Source organism: Cygnus olor, chromosome 2 (assembly GCF_009769625.2).
Source record: "Cygnus olor isolate bCygOlo1 chromosome 2, bCygOlo1.pri.v2, whole genome shotgun sequence".
NCBI classification, from domain to species: Eukaryota; Metazoa; Chordata; class Aves; order Anseriformes; family Anatidae; genus Cygnus; species Cygnus olor.
Window position 1 is genome coordinate 111572734 of NC_049170.1, and position 19685 is coordinate 111592418.

General features: G+C 41.8%; 1 protein-coding gene across 3 annotated transcripts in view; it reads right to left on the reverse strand.

Moving 5' to 3' along the window:
• ANKRD29 (ankyrin repeat domain 29) overlaps nt 1–17934 on the reverse strand; it is a 32471-nt gene extending 14537 nt beyond the window's left edge. For 2 of the 3 annotated variants that reach the window (XM_040547861.1, XM_040547860.1), the window contains exons 1-5: nt 17846–17934; nt 12773–12883; nt 10621–10719; nt 8259–8357; nt 2513–2611 (exon numbers count right to left, since the gene is read on the reverse strand). In XM_040547861.1, the coding sequence (XP_040403795.1) occupies nt 2513–2611; nt 8259–8357; nt 10621–10719; nt 12773–12883; nt 17846–17866 (429 nt within the window). In that variant the 5' untranslated portion in view covers nt 17867–17934. Of the gene's footprint in view, nt 1–2512; nt 2612–8258; nt 8358–10620; nt 10720–12772; nt 12884–15823; nt 15849–17845 lie in introns of those variants that run through there. The other variant, XM_040547862.1, reaches the window with a different exon arrangement.
• Nucleotides 17935–19685: the final 1751 nt, after the last annotated feature.

The following is a 19685-nucleotide window of genomic DNA, read 5'->3' on the forward strand; positions in this document are numbered from 1 at the left end:
TTTCATTCAGCATAAAGAAGTACTGGCTCCCATCATGTATCAAACAGCATTAAGTCCTGGGTCTGGCGTACTAAGAGTCTAGCTCACCAAAGCATTGGTCTACATAACTAGAAATCCATACCCGTTTAGGAAAATGTATTTTTTCGGGTTTGTTTAGCTCATGCAGAGGTGCTCTGCCACAGAGATGCATGTGGTGAAAACGTGTTCAAATACTTTGCAGAACTGGAGACTCTGGCATTGAGGCCTGCTGTTTAGACCGAAGGAGTGAGTACTGTGCCATACTGTTGCACCATGCCAGCAACTACTATACCACTGCTCTGGCACATATTGCAGAAGAGATTGGCTCTGTAATAAAAGTGGGTAAATGCAGCACATGCAGGACAGAGTATCTCATAGCCCTATCAGAAGCCAGCATTTCTCCATGAAAAGTTTGTGAAAGAAATGAACTAATCTGGGATTTATTTTTCTTCAACGGGTCTTTCACATGGAGATGTTCTCAACATTAGAAAATTCCTAAGCTTTCTCCATAGGAAAAAAAAAATAAAAAATCATCTCATTGAGTTTTTTTTCAATGAAAAGTTTTCCAACCTCATTAAAAGCCATGAAACCAACTAGAAGTGGAAAGACATACTGCTTAGGTCTTCCTCCTTGAAAACTCAGCGCAGGCCTGAAACATGCACTGAATAGCGTGCCCAGGGGCTGAATTTAAAATGTTTGACCTTGATTGCATGGCAAATGTCCTTCCTGGTAAAGAAGAGAGGTATCTGCTGGCACTGCAGATGAATATCCATGCCTGGGCCCTCTGAGGGGCTGTTTTCTCTGGCTGCTATGCAAGTGCATGAAATAGGGTGATGGCATCAGGTGCTTTGCATCTTCCTCCAGAGACACATACAGGAAGAACGCTTCCATTTAGAAAGCAGACAAGGTTGCATAATATTAAAAGAGCTCTTTAATATAGCATTAATCATGATGGAGAACCTGGTTTGCCTGTCATCCAACCATTATTTTTTAATTAATTATTTGGGATTTGTACTTGATTTGGTGCTATAACAAGAAAGTTGTTTAGAGGCTATAAAATATTTCTGCAAGTAGCACTATTTAGTTAGCGTATTCTCTTGTGTTCTCCTCTACCCCTCACATGATTCAACTTAAAATCAAAATATCTATCTCAACGGTTTGGGGAGGACTGCCCAAGTGCATGCTCGAAATCCCTCTCCTTTGGCTGCCTGCAAGTGAAACTGTCAGCCAGATACCATTGTGTAAAAGCCACTTGGCAATGTCCCAGAAAAAAAAAAAGAGTCAGGCTAGTGCTTGTTTTTAAGAGGTTGTGTTCTTATTTTATTAAGCAGCTGTTTCTGACTGGTTTTGCCTCATGACTTTGAGCAATAAAAATACATCTCTAAATCTGAATGTAAATACTGCTCATTTCCAGGAGAGACAACAAGGAAATTATTTTACTGCCTTTACTTCTAGGTGAGTGTCCCCAGGTGTAACAGCACTGCTATTTTTAAACCAGGTGGAAAACCCTGGGATTAGCAAACAGAGGATGACAAACATTATGAATGTTATGAATTATGCTAACCCTTAGATTAGCAAGGTCACTGCTATTTGGGCAGCAGTGACTGTGGAGAATCCTTCTGTACAGATGTGGGGTGGGAGCAGCACAGAGGTGGGGACACTGTGCGACGAGTGCATGAACACTGGTGGGAGCTGAGAGTGCTCAGTGCTGACCAACAGCATCCTGCAAACCCCATCGAAAAGGCTAAAAAAATTACATATATATATCCACGGGGAACAAATTCCTCTTTGTCAGACTTGTCTTGTGCCCTTGGGTAGGAAAGAGTGGTGGGAAGTGGAGAGAAAACCTGCCACTCATTTTTGTTGAATGCTGAAAAGCCCGGCTTATTTGTGTCTCTGCTGAAGTAAATTAAATCCAGTGCTTCATTGACTCAGTCCAGCTTTCTGAAAAGTCAACTAAACAATGTCAGCTCAGTCATTTTAACCACTCTTTGCCCAAAGAACTGACGAACTAGAGACGCACAAATACCAAATAACATCATTTAAACTGATACTAAAAAAATATATATTTTAAAGACAACATAACTTCTACGACATTTCTTGGCAGAAAACTGATAAACTGATTCTTGAATACCTCAGTGGCTTTGCAGTTATTTATTTCTCTGCCTGCAATGCAAATCTGACATGGTAAAACATGACACGAGCTTTTGTTCAATGGTAAGGGACAGCACAAAGCTGGTGCAGATTTGGAACATAGCCTTCTTACAGACAAGGAACCAAAACACAGCTAAACCATCTTTGTACCACTTCTCCCAAAACTGTGAAAAGCAGACAGTTAACAAAAATCACAACTCAGAGAAGCAGAGTACTACAAAACCACAATATTTGGCAAATGCTTTTCTGTGCTGGAGCCAGAGTACCCACTGCTGTCCAACAAACAGCACATTTGTTCCATCACCAGTGTTGTCAATATTATCCGTGTCAAATAACTCACGTAAAGTTGATCATGAATGTTGGCACCATGCTTCAACAGAGTTTCCACTACCTTTGCATGCCCATACTGACAAGCAGCTAGAAGAGCAGTACCTCCATCCTGTGAAAAAACAAAGAAAGGGTACAGTAGTGTGGGAGTGAAGATGCTAGACTGAATGTCACCATAAAACATAAGCAAATTTTAAGGCTTTTCAGAATTTGGCTCACAACAGTTCTGGAGTGACTAGCTACTGAATCCTTCATAATTTTAGTGCCAAGCCGTGGCCCTTAAATATTTGGCTCTATCACTATAAACATTTTTCTCCTGAGGCTTTTTTAGTGAGTGACGGGAACAAAGAAAATTCTGCTTTTAGTTCCTCATCTTCTACCTTCCCACTAGAGACTTTATTTGCTTCACAACACCAAGCTGTTCTGTATCTCTTCACTTTTACTGCCAAATCCCCTACCCATGACAAGCTCCTCCGCTTGTTGAAGGACAGCACACCCTTCCCCTGCTCTAAAGCCTACCGACCATCTGCTCTTCTTTGACCAGAACTTCATGCTCTGTCATGTTCTGCCTTTCACATTTTAGTTCTGGCCTGAAGAAGAGTAGGGAGGATGCAGCTAAAAGCATTCTAGCTAAATGTGGAAGCATGCATCAGACCAAATCCATGACCCAGTGAACGCCCCATTACTTCTGCTGAAGAAGTGATCCCTGGCAGTTATAGTTACGGTGCATTACCACTAAAGGGAGACCTAGGCACATGCATCGAGTCTGGCATGTAGAGCTGCTCCCATAGGAGCTACCTGAGATGGGAAATACCTCAGTATTGCTGGCTCACAACTCCAAGCCAGCTGAAACAATGGAAATAGCAAATGCGGGGCTTGCCACATCATGTTAAATGCACTGTACCCCACTCAAAAATTGCCATCGTTTCTGACACTGGTATGGAGAGGAGGTTCTCATCTCCTGCCTGGGATGACACCATGCCGTGGTGCAAGGATGACGCCACGTCGTGGATACCTGAGGGTTTCTGTCTCCTTCCCCACCTTCTCCCTGCCTCAAGCTCCTCCTCCACAAAGCAAGCTATCAAATAAATGGTTTCTACAGCTGTTATTAATTGGGGCAAAAGATTATATTTTCCCTCAGTCTTGTTCTCTGAAACAACTGAAAAGTTTTCTCTTAATTTTTCCACGTGGACAGATAGCCAGCAAGACAAGTTACAGACCAAATGGATGAAGGAATCTGTTATAATGGGAAGTGACAATCAAACTTATTAATCTGTAGTGCTATTTCATGCCTATAACAATCTCACGAAAACTCAAGCCCTGACATGGCTGAAGTAATCCACAGGGACTGTCTGTAACTACGCTCAAAAACTATTCACCCTTCTGCCCTGCCACATTAAAAAGCAAGCAAGGCTTGAGTGTCAGCAAAGTCACCAATGTGAAACTGTTAGGTGACCATCTAAGAACTGTTAATTCTGGACTATGTAAGTAAACACGATGTGCAACCTGGTCAGTGGACTTAAGTTACTCTATAGTAATGAGTAACTAGACTTTCCTGTCAAATAAATATCCTAATTTAATAGGAACTGCTGGAACAGAACATGAAAGCAACCACAATGGTTTCTGGATTAAAATAAACAAACCAACAAACCACCTCTACACACTTAAAAAACAATGGCAAAAGCTAGTAGCTTCATGAAACCTGTTTCCTGTCTCCCATCAGCTGAAAGACAGTTTTACTTGAGTGCTGAGTTACCAGATCGAAGGCCTACAAACAAACAAAAAAAGAGACTTTTTAAAAGACTTTCCCTGAAGGAAACGGGGAGAGAAAGGTCAATGAGTTAAGAAAAGAAACTGTACTATCAAGACAGAAGGTCTTCCTCAGAGAGGCAGGGAAGGATGAGCTATAGCAAGCTTAAAAATACTGAGGTTCCCCATCTGGAAGGTAAGTGGTCATGTTCAGCTGCGTATGAGAACAGTTTGTTTATTGCTTTTTTGCTTTTCATTTTCTACAATCCCTGTATTCCCAGCTATGTTATTTTAAGAAGATTGTTTGGTTATTAACATAATTTCTGGAGGCAACAAAATGAGAGGCCCCAAATCAAAGACAGGCCTGCACGGCTAACCACAGTCAACACAGCAGACCTGAAGGCAAGTGCTTGGAGCAGGACTGTGCTATTCCACCGTGGAGATGTCACAGCCTGAGGTTTAAGAAGGAGGACACTTTAAGCAGGATATAAAGTGTCTTACTGTGGGGATCCTGACCTAGTAGTTGGTTGAATTCAGTGAACAGTTTTAGAACAGTTTTTAGATAGATTTTGGGAAAGAATAACACATTTCCAAAACATAACATTAAGATCTTTTAGACTAGAGTGACCAAGGGATCTAGATCACCCTGATCTAGTTCCATTTGCCCACCTCAAATCAAATATTTCCAGGGCCAGAAAAAAATCAAATAACAACTCCTTGGCCCAAGGATTTGGTTGTTGATCAGGAAGGCAAGTGGACTCTAAGACCTGCTCTATTGTCTGTCTCCTATAAAGTCAAATTCATTCCACAGAAGAGACTGAGATTTGTGTGCATGCTCTGGATGGGGGTACCATTTTGGTAAACAGAGAGAGGTCTTGATCTACGAAAAAGAACTTGAGGACGGGAATGCTTTCCATGGAAAACACCTTATGGCAAGACAACACTCAGTTAAATCAAGGAATTGGCAGTGTTGGACAAAACACTGCAAAGGTCCACATTTTTTAGGAGAAGAAAAAAATCAGTCCCCCAACTCCTATTGAGCTTGCATCTTGCTTTCACTTTCTTCCCTTTTTGCCAGCACAAGAGCCTGTTCTCCAGCATGCTCTAGCTGGAGACCCCACTGTTTTACAGACTATAAGGAAGGTAGATGGAAGAATGAAAACAAGAAATAAATGACAGAGTCTTAAAATCTCCTTCAACCATGTGATTCCTTCTTTTTTTTTCTCTCTCTGTTTTTTTTTTGGCTTCAGCTGAAACAAGTAAAATGCTGAAGCAGCATCTTTGGTACTGGCAAGCCTCTCGGAAACTCTGAGCAGGGCAGGGACATGTGAGGAACCACAGAGGTACTTGTAGGGCAATAACCGCTCTGCAGCGGGAGGGAGACGGGCAATGGAGCTGAGAGAAGGCGCTCAGCCTTGGGTTTATTTCCTGCTCATATCCTGTTTTCATGACACAACTTAGCTTTCACTAATCCTTTACTGCAAACCCTTCCAGCACACTGGAAACTCCGACGGGAGCCAGTCCTCTCAGCTACCTCTGTAATTCTTCCTTTGAAACCCTTTTTTCTTATCCCTATATTCTCTCCTCCCTGTCAGTAGCACGTACAGTAGCTGCCAATCTCTCATGTAAGCTCTGGGAACAGCAGCACCCGATGAGACCACGCTCTCTGGTGTACACCTCTCTATTTGCCTGTCCCTTCCTTCACCTCTGTCATCATTGCCTGCAAGCACCTTAGAATTACATGATGTTTTTCTTACTTTTTCTGAAATATGTTACGAGGGAGGGGAATCAATCTTCTGCAATTACTACCTACTGAAAAATACCCTCCAACATACTGTTCGACCAGCAGTATTGCTCAGAAAGCATGCCTCTGTGGGAATCCTTACAAGAACCCAGATGCAAGCTTATAACATGTCTCAGGTAAAGAAAAGTAAACGTTTTATTTTCTGATACATACTTCTAGGGATGTTTGCTTAGCCTGTCATAGTGAATATCAACTCAAATGATACAAGGGATAACAAGAATAGTTTTATTAAGATTGTTCTCCAGCACTCTTGCATATGAGTGACAAATGCAGTAATTAAAATTTACAGAGAAGCACATTACAAAGACGACACAGGGCTTTGCATTGCCTTGCTTAAAAGTCTCTGTTTCCTAGGACGCATTCAAACTCTTTTCATATTTAAATTTAACATCTTCATTTATAATAGAAAGTTCATTGCAAATTGATGAGTTTTGTAATGCCCTTTAAAAACAGACAGGATCAGCCTCATCTTTTCCTATGCTGCTCCCAGCTGAGTGCCTTAATCAGAAAATGCTTTATCTCTGACCTGAAAAGGCATATTTTGTCAACTACTTTGTTTCTAGGGTCTGGGGAAAGGGATGGAAGAGCCTGTTATCTTAGTTGCCCTTTAACAGAAAGATTTGATTTAATAATTTCAAGCTATGAAAATCACATTATTAAATCAGAAAATCGAACCAATACCAAAACAAATGAGAAGGCCAATGGGAGATAGATTCAGTAAAACCCAAACCTGTATTGGTCCAAAAGTGGAAGACATAAGGAGGGGCTGAATGCAGAGAGGTTTTCTTTTCATTTGGATCTTTACACCTTTTTATCTGCCCTAGTGACTCCTTAATTTATTTTGCATGCTTCAAAAATGATCATATATTGTCATGAAGGATCAGACAGTTTCAAGTCTGCAGTTCACCTTCTGGGCCTAGTCATGACCTCCTCACAAACACCTGGACCACAGGTTGCTCAAAGGCTTGGTGAAGGTGTAATTGTCCCTCTAGACAGAATAAGGTACTCAGTCTCTGTCTTCCCCCCTTACCAACAGTTTCCTGCATTCTCTGCCCCCTGCAAAAGCACTGCCCAATTGTATGTTCAGCCCTAGAGAGCAGTACAGGCTCTTCTCGTGGCTGGGACACATCTGCTCCTTCAGCATGCTTTTGTGGCCTCTCTATAGGTCAGATGACTCAAAGAATAGTGTAAATTCACTCACCCAATCATATACAGATGAATGTGAGAGAGTATTTTTCTGAATCTTGCTACCCCCACCTATACCTCACTCTTAAATAAAAGACTCAGAAGCAACTCCATTTTAATGTGCAGCTTCTCCCAATAACCCTGTTTCACATGAGATTATCCAGCACTTTAACATCCGGCTGTTGTATTTAACATTGCATCCTCCTATGGTGTTAAGTTCCACAGCTGCACTCCATGTTGTGGTTAAACAGCCACAATTTCATTCATGTTTTTAAATTTACTGATGGAGGCTTCTGCTGCGGTCAGTGTTGCTTACCACAAGCATAGTTCCCTGAGGTACCAGAATCAATCCACATCCTACTGTACAGGCATGCATGAACACTGTGACCACAGAACCTTGGGATCTGTAATCAGTAATATCTGCTACAGTCCCTAGAGGGTAAGGAGTTGAGTCCCAGTGATGTTCCATCAATTCCTGTAGTATTTAAAGCCTGTGTTTTCAGGGACTTTGAAAAGCAGGTATGGGTTGAGGGAGCTATTCAAATCACTGACTACAACATCTTGAAAAATTGGTTACTCTTGGATAAAGAACTATTTTTCTTCTTCAAACTGAAGCCATTATATTCTTCTGTCTCCTAAGGTGGTACGCAGACACTCCCCAACATGGACCAAATTCCTGTCTGTGCAAGTGGAGTACATATATGCATAAAATAGGATGGTACCTGAGATTTACAAAGAGAGCCTTTGTTCTTGTGCTGGAGAATGGCTTAAGAGGAAAGACTATCTCACTATCAATGGACTTATCTTTGACCAAATCATGCCATTAAGACCAGGTAGTAAATGCTAGTTCCAAGTTAATATTTTCACAATATATTGTAGTACTCATATTATTCAGAAAACATTCAAGTGAGGAAATCATTTTGTCATATTCCTGCTGCCACATCATGTTTCATGTGAAGAGGAAACAACAGTCCTGATTGGCAGAATGTATCAGCATGCAAAACCAGACAAAGCATCTTACCTTATTCTTAAACTCAGTGGAGGCACCAAATTCAAAGAGAAACTTCACCACGTCATTGTGGCCTTGCTGTGCAGCAAAGAACAGAGCAGTTGCACCTGACTGTAGGGAAAAAATGGATTAAAAAAAAAAAAACAAAAAAAAAACACATAACATGCTTGATCAAAGTATACATTTCAAATTAAAACTTATTAAGCCCAATCATTTTAATATAATCTGAAAATACATGATGATTTTGAGGACTGCAGAGGACATAAGGTATCTTTGGTAAGAGGTCAGTTTTCTTATTGCACTGAGAAATGTGGCCTGCATCACACATTGGAATAAAGATCAATCTTCACGAGTGGCTTCTGCACAGTTTTTAATAGAGACCTCTTAGGTTTCATTTACTTCTCTTCAGTCTTCAGATAGGGAAAGAAAGCCCAGAGGGAGAACAGAGCAGTCTTACTCAAGAGAGGAACAGCCAATCTGTAGCCAACCCCTCTACCACCTGCTCCTACAACCTAAGACAAACAGTAGCACAGGATGGATTTGGATAAGGGTGTGGAAAGACCACAGAGGGGTTATTCAGCACAGCAGAGCTCCACTTTGCTTGACTCTCCGCTGGCAAAATGTGACTGCAGTTGGTATGTCACCCTTGTCTTTTGCATGAGTAGCTTCCCATCCAGCCAAGCAGCCTTCAAGCAGCTATTGCCAGTCATGCAGCTCCTACTTTCCCTTAACCTCACTGAAGAAATGAAAGCCCATATTTTATATGAGTTTTATAAAATGTAACTGTATTAGCTGGGTAAAGTAGCTGTATAAAACCAGTGAGTAAATTAATACATGCACAAAAAAAAAATAAAATAAAAAAGAACATGGAAGATTTTAATGGCTGGACAGAAGGGACAAGGAAGGTAAGGAAGAAAGAAGGCAAACGTGCATTCCTAATTTCAGGCTTTCTCACCCCACGTATAATGTGCAGAAAAAGGGAGCTACATATGAAATTCTTTCCAGTGCCAATAACCTTTGCAATAGCACATGGCCCCTTGAAACCGTTTTAGAGAACCCTCTTACAGACAAGCCTATGGGTCTTCCCTTTCCCTGAGGTTCACAGCAATTTCAAGGTACAAGAGCACTAGTTTGAGTAGATAGATTTACTTTCAGATTAGTGCCCTTTGTTGTTAGGGCTTAAATTTCATTTATCTTGCTCCCTCTCTGCAACAGAGTGGTTTTGGAGTATTCCTGTGTTTCTCTTTATATTGGCATGCAGAACCAATGTGTCCAGAGTGAAACTCAAGAAAAGGTCCATAAAACTGTTCTCAACTTTTCCTTTTGTTGCTGCTTTTCAAGCAATGTTTATCTAAGGGAAATTACATGTTCAAATACATGTTTTGTTGGGACAGGACCCCTCTGAAAGATACTGACATTCATGGTTAATGCAAGTTTAGGCCAGTTAGTGCAAAGACACTTAAATCATCAAACACGGCATTCACTGACTCAGTGACTTGAAGACATCATCATGAGATTGATGCTCTAGTTCCAGGTAACCAAGGAAAATAAGAAACATTTGCTTGGGTTGTTAAAGTGACGAAAATACTGCTGTCCTGCTCTTCCTGCCATCATCCCATGTCACGACATGTCCTCATCAAACTGCTGTTCTTTTGGGGCCAGTACCACTCCATTGCAGAGCTATTATAGCCATCACACAGACGAGAATGGCTGTAGATACTCCTTACCACTACTTGAGCAGAGTATGAGGGGAAGGCACTTCTACAAAGCTAGGTGCCGACATTTTCCTTTCCACAAACAAGCAAGTCATGGTGTGAGAGATGTCTTGAATGCAAAGTAGACATGCAGGAAAGGGTGATTAAGTTGTGTGATTGTTCGAGATGAGTTGCCTCGGACTGAAAGGCAGAAACTTCTGGGTATACCGTGTCAAAACAACTCCTGGGCTCACAACAGCATCCTCTTGATGTTAATGACCAAATTCTGCAAGTCAAAAGTAAAGGACTTCTCCTTATCATATCACATTTATCCCATCCAGAAAGCTGTAAATTACCGTGCCAATAAGTAAAATGGCAGATGCTTAAGTGGAGTAACCTGAGGGTTACACCTCAGATATAAGTACCCCACACCAACACCCATGTGCTGGAAATGTTTGGTGAATTATTTATAAATGTACCTCTGGCATCTCACTTTGTATTACAAGTTTCAGACATCTGACTCCTTGATGTCCTTAGGAAAGCAGACCCTGTTTATACATGCACAGCACAGCACAGCACAAATAAGCAGTTGGCAGAAAGCAACAGACAACACTCTTATTATTTCCAATAAACCAACGGTCACTTAATCAATCCCTGTCTGAATGCAGAACTTCTCCTACCTCTCTCTGCAGATTGATATCTGCTCCTTGCAACACCAATTCCCGTACACAATCTATGTGGCCATGGTAAGATGCGACCATCAGAGCTGTTGTGCCAAGCTGGGAATAAAGAAAAACAGATCAGCACCTTCGACAGACACCTTCAGCATTGAATCAGGCTGTCTGCAAGAGACAACACCTTCTTCTGAAAAGATGAAGAGTGTTTATGCTTGTTGACCACAGAACCTGTCTGCTCTTCTCCTTTTCCTGAACAGGGGACCAATCTTCCCCTGAACAGATTTGAAGGCAATTTAAAACTTGCTATCATGAATGCTTTGAAAATGAGTAATTAGCAGGTATTAAAAGAAATACATTACAGACTTGCCTGCAAAGCTAAGCCTGACCATCCAACAAATATGTATGCAATGACTTTGCATTACTGTCCTGCAAAAAGTGTAACAAAAACATCAACAATATTTTGGTTTATGCACAGCTTTTTATCAGAGAATCTCAAAGATATTTGCATCCTTTCCAGAAGAATAACCTTAGACACAGGAGGAAAGTGACTTATCTGAGTCACTTAATTTTGAGTCATAGTCAGGAGTAAGGTCCCAGTGTTTTGAATACTAATTCCCTAACTGAATGACTAGGACAAGCTCTGTCTGTGACTCTTCGCATTGTATCAGAGAGCTTTCCATAGCAGAACTACACCTTCAGGTTCCCTCAGTATCCCAGTAAGGCCACTGCTCCACTGAAAAAAGACTTAAGTTACATGTATGTGGTGTAAGGGCAACATGCAAAGCCCACGTACATAAGGATACAAGTAATATTTTTAAAACATTCACACATACCAATTCAGTCTAAAGAAGAAAGGTGTGACTTTGCAAAAAAAAAAAACAAAAAACATGCAGCCTTAATTGTATGAAAATATTTTAGTCTAGAAAATGTGTATGCCTGACAGAATTAACATCACGATATTTTACAGGGCGTAATAAAAATTCTTAATCGAGGTTTGTCTTATTTTGAGAAAAAAAGGAGCAGTAGTGGACCTTCTTTCTTTACATCTATCTCTATCCTGTTTACTTCATGCCCCCATCTATGCATCCCTTCCTCCCTGTCTGAACGACAGCCATAGGATCAACTCCAGATGTATTGCATGGCGAGTACTTGCCTACAGGTCAAAAACGAAATGAAGATGAAAAATAGTTTAAAGACAATGGGCTTAGAAAATTTCTTGCACTTTGAAGGCATTCATAGTGAGAGAAGCATGTTACATGCTAGAAGTGGCATTAATCCTGTACAACACAGGCACAACTGTCTGTAAGTCAGTCGCAACAACAACCAAAGGAAATCTGGGGACTTCTCAACCTCAGTTTTCTCTGTCTCTTTGCAGTAGCTTTGTACAATCAAGTAACAGTACATATGTTATAGGCAGAATAGCGAGGCATACACCTTATCTGTGTTTTTAAACCATTTCTAATCTCAATACTAGTTAGAGACTACAACTATACTAAAAAAAATAAAAATAAATCCCATGAAATCTGTTGGTCCTCATCAAATTTGGGCTCCTCTTTGCCTGGAAATCTTGCTGTGCCTTCATGTTGGTGTCAGTGCAGGAGATACTGGGGTGGGCAGAGTAGGAGGTTAGGAGGCCAGCACCACAGGCTGTGTGTAGCACACTGCATGCGCCACTCACAGCAGGAATGGCCGCACATCAAATACAAACTTTTACATTGCCTAAGTGGAAACTGTGGTCCAGGGTTATTTTTAAAAAACTAGTTATGAGGAGCAATGTTAGCTGACAGAATCATTGCTACTGGGCTTGGCTGAGTTGATTCTTCACTGTGATCTACTACCACAATGACATTTCCTTGCAAAGAGAAGCCCGAGGTGCTAGGATCTGTGTTTTTAATGTCAGCACCACAAATAACTATGTAAGACACATATCTGAGCACTGGCAAATTCCTAACCCTTTGCCACTGATATAAATCATCATGCTATTTTATCTTGAGTTTCAAACTTGCTTCCTGACAAGGGAAGGTTTTAAATCATGTTTAGGTGTCATGAGACTCTCGAACGTCTCCAGTCAGATCCCTGCCGCACCCTCTCTGCAGTGGGTTTCGGAAAGCGATGTAAAATCAGCGCTAAGGGAATATGTGCATCATGTGCATACACTGTCTTTGCAGTCCACATCTACTCGCCCGCTGTTCAGCAGCAGCTGGAGGAGAGCCAGGTTTCCTTTTCTTGCAGCCCAAAATGCAGCATTGGCGAGCGGTGTTTCTTTCTGGTGTGGAAAAAAAAAAAGAAAAGAAAAAAAAAAACTTTGGAAGACATATTGGACAAACACACACGTGCAAATTCTGCATTCAAGCCAGGCATTTTTCAGTTTAGGGAAGCTAATCTGATTTATTTGCACAATTACAGAGATCAGTCTCCCTGTGCTACCTCATACTGTTTCAGGTCTTCCCTGTGTCCATAGCAGCATGACTTTTAGCTTGGTTTATATTAAGAGCTGACGATGCTGTTCCAGATCCCCAGGGAAACATCACAAAAAACAATATTTTAGCTGGTACCTGCATGGTCTGCTTCTGTGGTGGGGCTGAGCCCAGGTACAAAGGCTGATTCATCCTGCTGACATGTCCTGCTGCAGGACATCCTCCTGCATTTCAGGCTAGCTCTCTGCCATTTCTGTCTTTTCCATACAAAGCCCTGATACGTGAAAAGCATTGCTCATGCATCTCCAACATTATTTGGTTTGCCTCTTTCCTGGAATTAAGACCCTGTAGCTGTCAGCATGTGAGTTATTTTCTGGGTGATGCTAGAAAAAGAATGCTAAAATCTTGCTGTCTACAGCTTTATGAATTCATTCATTTACTATATAAACAAGGCAATATGTAAGGCAAAATAGAGAAACTCTGAAATCTAGACTTCACAGACCACTATGAATCACATTGGTAGCTTTCTCAGTCCTACAAACAATGGCACAAAGCGACTTCTCTGTAGGAGCAAAATATCACTGCCTCGGCATAGGAGGAGGACAGTAAAAAAAAAAAAAAAAAGAGAGAGACAAACTTTGCTGTTGACCTCCTTGCCTGATCCCTGCAGGCAGCTGCCAAAATGCCATGCTGATGGGTAAGCAACATGGCAGCAGAAGTGCTGAGGTGAAACAAAGCTACAGTGGCAATGGTACATGTATCTTACAGCAGGCTTGTGCCTCTGTTTTTGAATAAGGCCAAATATCACTAACAGTTCAGTAAAGCATCACATCATTGATGGTATCTCAGACCAAAACAGTGCCAATAATTCAGGGACCTTACTTTCCAGAGAATCCTGCCTTCAAGATAACCCATAGAGAGAGCAGAATGGATATAAAAGTCAATCGTTCTGCTTCAGAATATTTGATGCATACTTTCCCATGTCTAAATGTCAATGCAGAAGTGTAATGTGATAGAGAACTACAATTAAATAGTTTTATGGCTGACACTTAAAATATATCCATAGATCAGAGTTGAAATTGCTTCCTTCAGTGACTAGCTTGTAATAAACCTCCCAGAAACCAGCAGACACAAGATCACTTCTCTGTGAATTTATTCCATTTCCATCACACTGAGAATTTTTAATTGGTTGCGGTTTTAATATTCATAGGTGTTAACAGGTCATAAAATTGGCAACTGTTTGAGACAAGAGAAGTTTCACCCATTCAGTAAATTGCGGGACAGTTCCCATAAATCATTAGTAATGTTTCTTGTACCAGCACATATAGGGACAGGAGACCGAAAAAGAAAATTACAACAAACATGATAGGCTTAATTTTGGTTTTCTTTTTACAGCTGGTAAATTGCTTTTCCTCTGGTGAATTTACATATAATGTGGATTAAAACAGAGCTAGCAGTTTATACCCTCCTTGCTGGTGACCAGTCAGGAAGCACGGTTATTCTACCTTTACCCTTACAACCACTCAAATTGTATGTAATAGCAGGCAGGTGACCTAAACACACAGTGGTCCATGTTGTCCTTTTTGCTCTAGTTTATTTATAGAGGTCATAGGGATATTGTCTTTATTAAGATATTCTGTAATTCCTACAGTAGTTCTCCAGCAAAGATGTCCTCACACTTTGGATTAGATTCAAGGAAGAACTCTCAAATGCATCAAGGACATGAAATTAGGTTTTTCCCAGTGGTGTTTCTGACCCAATTTGTAATGATCACTATCAGTGCTTGTAATTCCCCTCGTGACCCCCACAGTGCTGGGGATTCCTTACATAGCAGTTGTGTATAGAGCATGCTCAGACTATCAGCTATGTAATGATTAGATAGAAAAAGCAAACGCAAATCTGAGCTGTTTTATATGCTAAGATGAATGGACTTTGTAAAACCATTCAAGCAACCTGGACACTCTACAGGGACAACCTCAAGAAGAACCATGTAGCAATTTGTCTACTGCCTTCAAACCGAGGTTTTATATCTGTGTGCTCTTTGTTTTCAGGTGATATCAACAATACTGACATCATTAAGAGACACAATATGATATATTAGCTTGGAATTATTAATCTGATTAACTGAATATTTTTTAGCAATGAACTGGTTTTAAACCAAAGGATATGACATACACCTTGACTGCTGTTGCTCAGTTATGATTTCAGTCCTGTCTCATCAGATACTTCTAAGGGAGAGGCAATGTTGAATTTCAAGAGATTACTTGGATAAAGTTTTGGTGCAATTCTTATCATAAAGCTAGTCTGCTCCTAAAAACTTCTTAAAATAAACAAATGATTCTCAGCATTGACAGTCAGGGAACAGAACGTATTAAACTTTTGGCAAAAGTGATGCCATTTTTCACCAAAGCATTAGCTAATATTTCATTATGTCATTTGCTCCAGCACCAACAATTTTTGGGATACAATTTCCTTTATTTCATCAAGGTCTCTAAAGCATTACTGCAAAATTTGGCTGCGTTATTCATTTCAATTGTTTGTATGCCTTTTGGAGAGCTCAGAGGTGAAATGCTTGCCTTCTATTGATGCTGTGTTGACATCAAGCAAAAATACTTATTCAAAAATGGAGTAGAGGAAAATATATCTCATAAATTTATCAAGACCATTTCTACACAGGAATGCAGAAAAAGTAAAATGTGATAAAGTAACTGTATGTGTCATCTAAGGAAGACTGAGGAGAAAAGTATCATTTAAATGCTGTGACCACCAGTTCCTGCTCCCTGCCCTACCTTTCACTTGCTGTTTGCAAAGAAGAGGCAGGTCACAGTAGGGTAACAGCTGAGGAGGATGAGTCTAGCTCTTAAACAGTTATCTCGAAGATGAAAGAAAAGAAAAAGAGAAAGAAAAGAGAGAAGGAGAACACTAGTCCAGAAGTTGGTTCCTTGTACTGTCAAAATACAAGAAAATTTCCTTTTCTTATTCAGTTTCCAAACCAGTCCTGATGGAAAGGAGGAGTCAAGTGAAACGTTTTAAGAAAAAGAACTGGAAATCAGAATCAAGCATGATATAACAGAAGTTAGTGGGACTTTGGAGGAAAGATTTTATTTTTAGACTTAGTAAAGACTCTAATTTATTAGATAGTAATACATCCTACATGATGGAGCATGAGTAAAGAGACAGGTAGTTGAAGATACAGGTGTAAGTTAAGGCAGGCAAAAGCACAGAGAATGTGGTAGACGAAGAGAGGATGTTCACGTGTATAGACAATGAGAATGAATGAGAAATGCTAGCTTGTGGGTAAGAAGGATAATAAGATGGAAAACATGAATAGGCAGTAGCAACTGGAGACTGGTTGGAGTCCAAAGTAAGTGCACAGCCTTCTGAGAGAAAGGGAAAATACCAAGGAAAAAAAACACAGAAAAGAGAGAAAAAAACAGAGGCCTACAGTTCTCCAGAGGGAGAGAGAGCAGGCACTGAGCTACCTTGGGCAGGAGGGAACACAAAGTGAAAAATGGCACAAAAAGGGAGCAGATAGGGACAGAGCAGAAAAGAAGATCTGAAGGACAAGGTTAAAACAACAACAACAACAACAAAGACATGGAGGCCAAAAAGGTAGGAGGTGGCAACAATAGGGGGCTGGCACCTTAGTTGCTGACAAAAAAAGAGGAGAAAGGCCATGAGCAAATTAGGGTGGGTGCTGATGAGAAACAAAGGTGGGAGCAACTCACGGAGACAGAGTGGAGGGGCAGGAGAGACTAAAGAGGTATGGGGCCAAGGAAGGACAAAAAATGAGATGAATGCTGAGATTTCACCACTCAGCACACAGCAGGTGCCCTGCTCCCTGACAAGTCAGGGCTTCGGCTGCAGTTGGGAACCACCTGCAGCGTTGAGCAGTCCTGCCATTGAAATAGCACTGTGCAAGCGCAGCACCAGCACTGCCGGGGGAGAGGCATTGACAAGAGGGAGAGGGAAACACAGTGAACAACCCTTCCAACAAAGCAACGCGGCACGAGCAACATGGCAGAGGACTGGCATGGAGCTGGTGATCAATAAGTGAAGAGCAAGCACAGCATCCAGAAAGTGCATGAACTGAGGAGATGTACCTCTAGCCTAAATATAATCCGTTGTTATCAGCGAATTGCTGCTTGCTTCCCTCTTTGCCAATTGATCTTATTAATCCTGTCCTCTGATTTTTAAAAAAACACTTATTTTAGGCATTGTTTTGACTATGACTGCTCTGGCGTGGGTTTGGATGGCAGAAGCACAGTGACAGGAATCACAGAAAAGGGAACGAACCAGCCGAGCTTCAGTGGCCACCACAGCCTGAGCCGGGGAGCAGGGATAAAAGCTGCTTCCTAACTATTACACAACCAGGGCCAGCAGAGAGGGCTGGAAAAGTGGAGGGGAGGCTCCCGGCTGCATCAAAACCTACGGAGCACAGACCCTGAAGCCAGCGGAGGGCCGTGATTTGTGTACCGCTGAGCATCCGTCCTTCGGGGGGACCTCAGCTGCGCAAAGCACCCGCTCCTCCGCCTGCCTCCGCAGCGCCCCAGGGGCACCCCACAGACCGGGAAGGGCGCTTCTGTTTCCTTCTCCCCCCACCCCCCCAAACCGCCCCTCCCACCGTTCTTTCTAAAAATATAAATAAATTAATTAATTAACGAAGCTCTAATTCTAAGAACACGATGGAACGTTTTGCCGGCTGCCGGCACGGAAAGCTAAAAAAAATAAAAAATAAAAAATGAAAAAGGAAGCGGGAGGGCTAAATGCTCCTATCCCTTGTGTTCACCCCCCCCCCACCTCCCGCTCACCTTGAAGGACATCCTGAGCATCCCCGCTCCGCGCCTCTCCGCGCAGCTCCGCGGGGCCGGGGCGGAGCACAGCGCCTCCCTTCCTCCCTCCCTCCTTCCCTCCTTCTCTCTTTCCCTCTCTCCCTCCCTCCCTCCCTCCTTCCCTCCTTCCCTCCTTCCCTCCTTCCCTCCTTCTCTCCTTCCCTCCTTCCCTCCCTCCCGCAGGTTTGGATGCTCGGGAGTTTCTTGCCATCAGTCCCGTTTAAAGGCTGGGTGGTGGTGGTGGAATTTTTACTTTTGATGATGATGATGATGGTGATTTTTTAATCAGCCCCCACACTGCCCCCCTGTACCATCCCAAAATGCAAGCCCCCACCCCGGCGGCTGGCACAAAGCTGCAGATGGGGCACACGGTGGTGAGCGTCCCCTATAGCATCCCCGTAGCACCAACACTGTCCTGCATGGGTGATGTGCGCCCATTAGACAGCCAATAAATTCCTGATGGCTTAATTTTAAGTCTGTGCGAGCGAGCAAGCAGAAAGCCGGTGCGTGTCCTGTTTCGCCTGGCTGCCACAGATTTCATTCAAAGCCTGCGTGATACAAAGTAGGCAAAACGGGGCATGCTCTGGTGGGAGATTCCTGAATTTCTCTGCTATTGTTGGTTTAAACAGAGCCCTTAGGGATTTTCTTCTTTTGATGTACACACATAAATGCCATTCACAAGAAAATTACGAGTGTGCATTGAGAGAATATGCTCGCACTAAGATCCAAGCAGTTTATTCTACAAATCCGCAAGCAGAAGGTTTTCTGCAGATTTTTTCCTGGGGCAAAGTTCTGTGCATACAATAAAAAAAAATGTAGGCGAGCAGATGAAAGCTGCCAATAGCATAAGCTCATTTAAAACTGTATAGCCTGGTGTGAACCTAGCCTTAATTACTGAGCAGATCATACAAACATGATCGATCATTCTGATTGTTCCTGAAATTTAAAAATACTGAATAAACTCAGCAGATTGCACAGTTAAGAGTCATCCTTGCTCTGGTCCAGTTGCACAGCTCTACTTGCCCACTGATAGAGGAAAATATAAGCAATCAGTGCACGCTCCCTGCCTCACCCCTGGAAAATCCCTGTATTTATCCAATCTATTGCGAGTAACATGCCAACCATTTAACATTCGTCAGCCAGAATGTGACAATTCTGACAAAGAAAAAACAAAATTCTCTGGATGAATGACAAAATAGGAGACTAATGCAGTGCAGGCATTGATTTTTTTTTCTTTCTCTGTACTTATTTTAGCCAACAAGGGACAAATTTTGAAGTGCATTTCTCAATTTGCCCACAAAAACTGAAATTATTTCCAATTGCATGTGGTCTGTGACTACAGAAGATGCAAGAAAAAAATAAGTCTATGTGGAAAAAAAATCGGTATTAATAATACTACGGTTAAAACTGTTATTCACATTTCCTAGTTTCTACCCCTTTTCCTGATATTATTTATCCTCACCTTTCCCCTGCTCTGCTAGGTCCTGAAGTTGGTGGTTTCATTCTGGTGGTGGTGGCCTGGGATGTTAGGGTGAGCTGTCAGCTGTCCCTTACAGTGGGGAATACGATGTGCATGTTGACGGCTTCTTCTTTCTCCCTGGAGGATCTGCACAGGGTCATCTTATGTCCTTGCTAACACTTATATCTTGCTCTTTCTTCACTGGTCTGTAGCTCCACATTCCAACCAAACTCATTATACATGTTGGCTTTTATGTTTGTTAGATGTCACTTTTTTTGTTCTTTTTGTCAGTCCCTACATCTATTTTTGTCCATCTCCAGGTCTACATTTCTGCACCTGACCATTGCCAAGTTGTTGTGA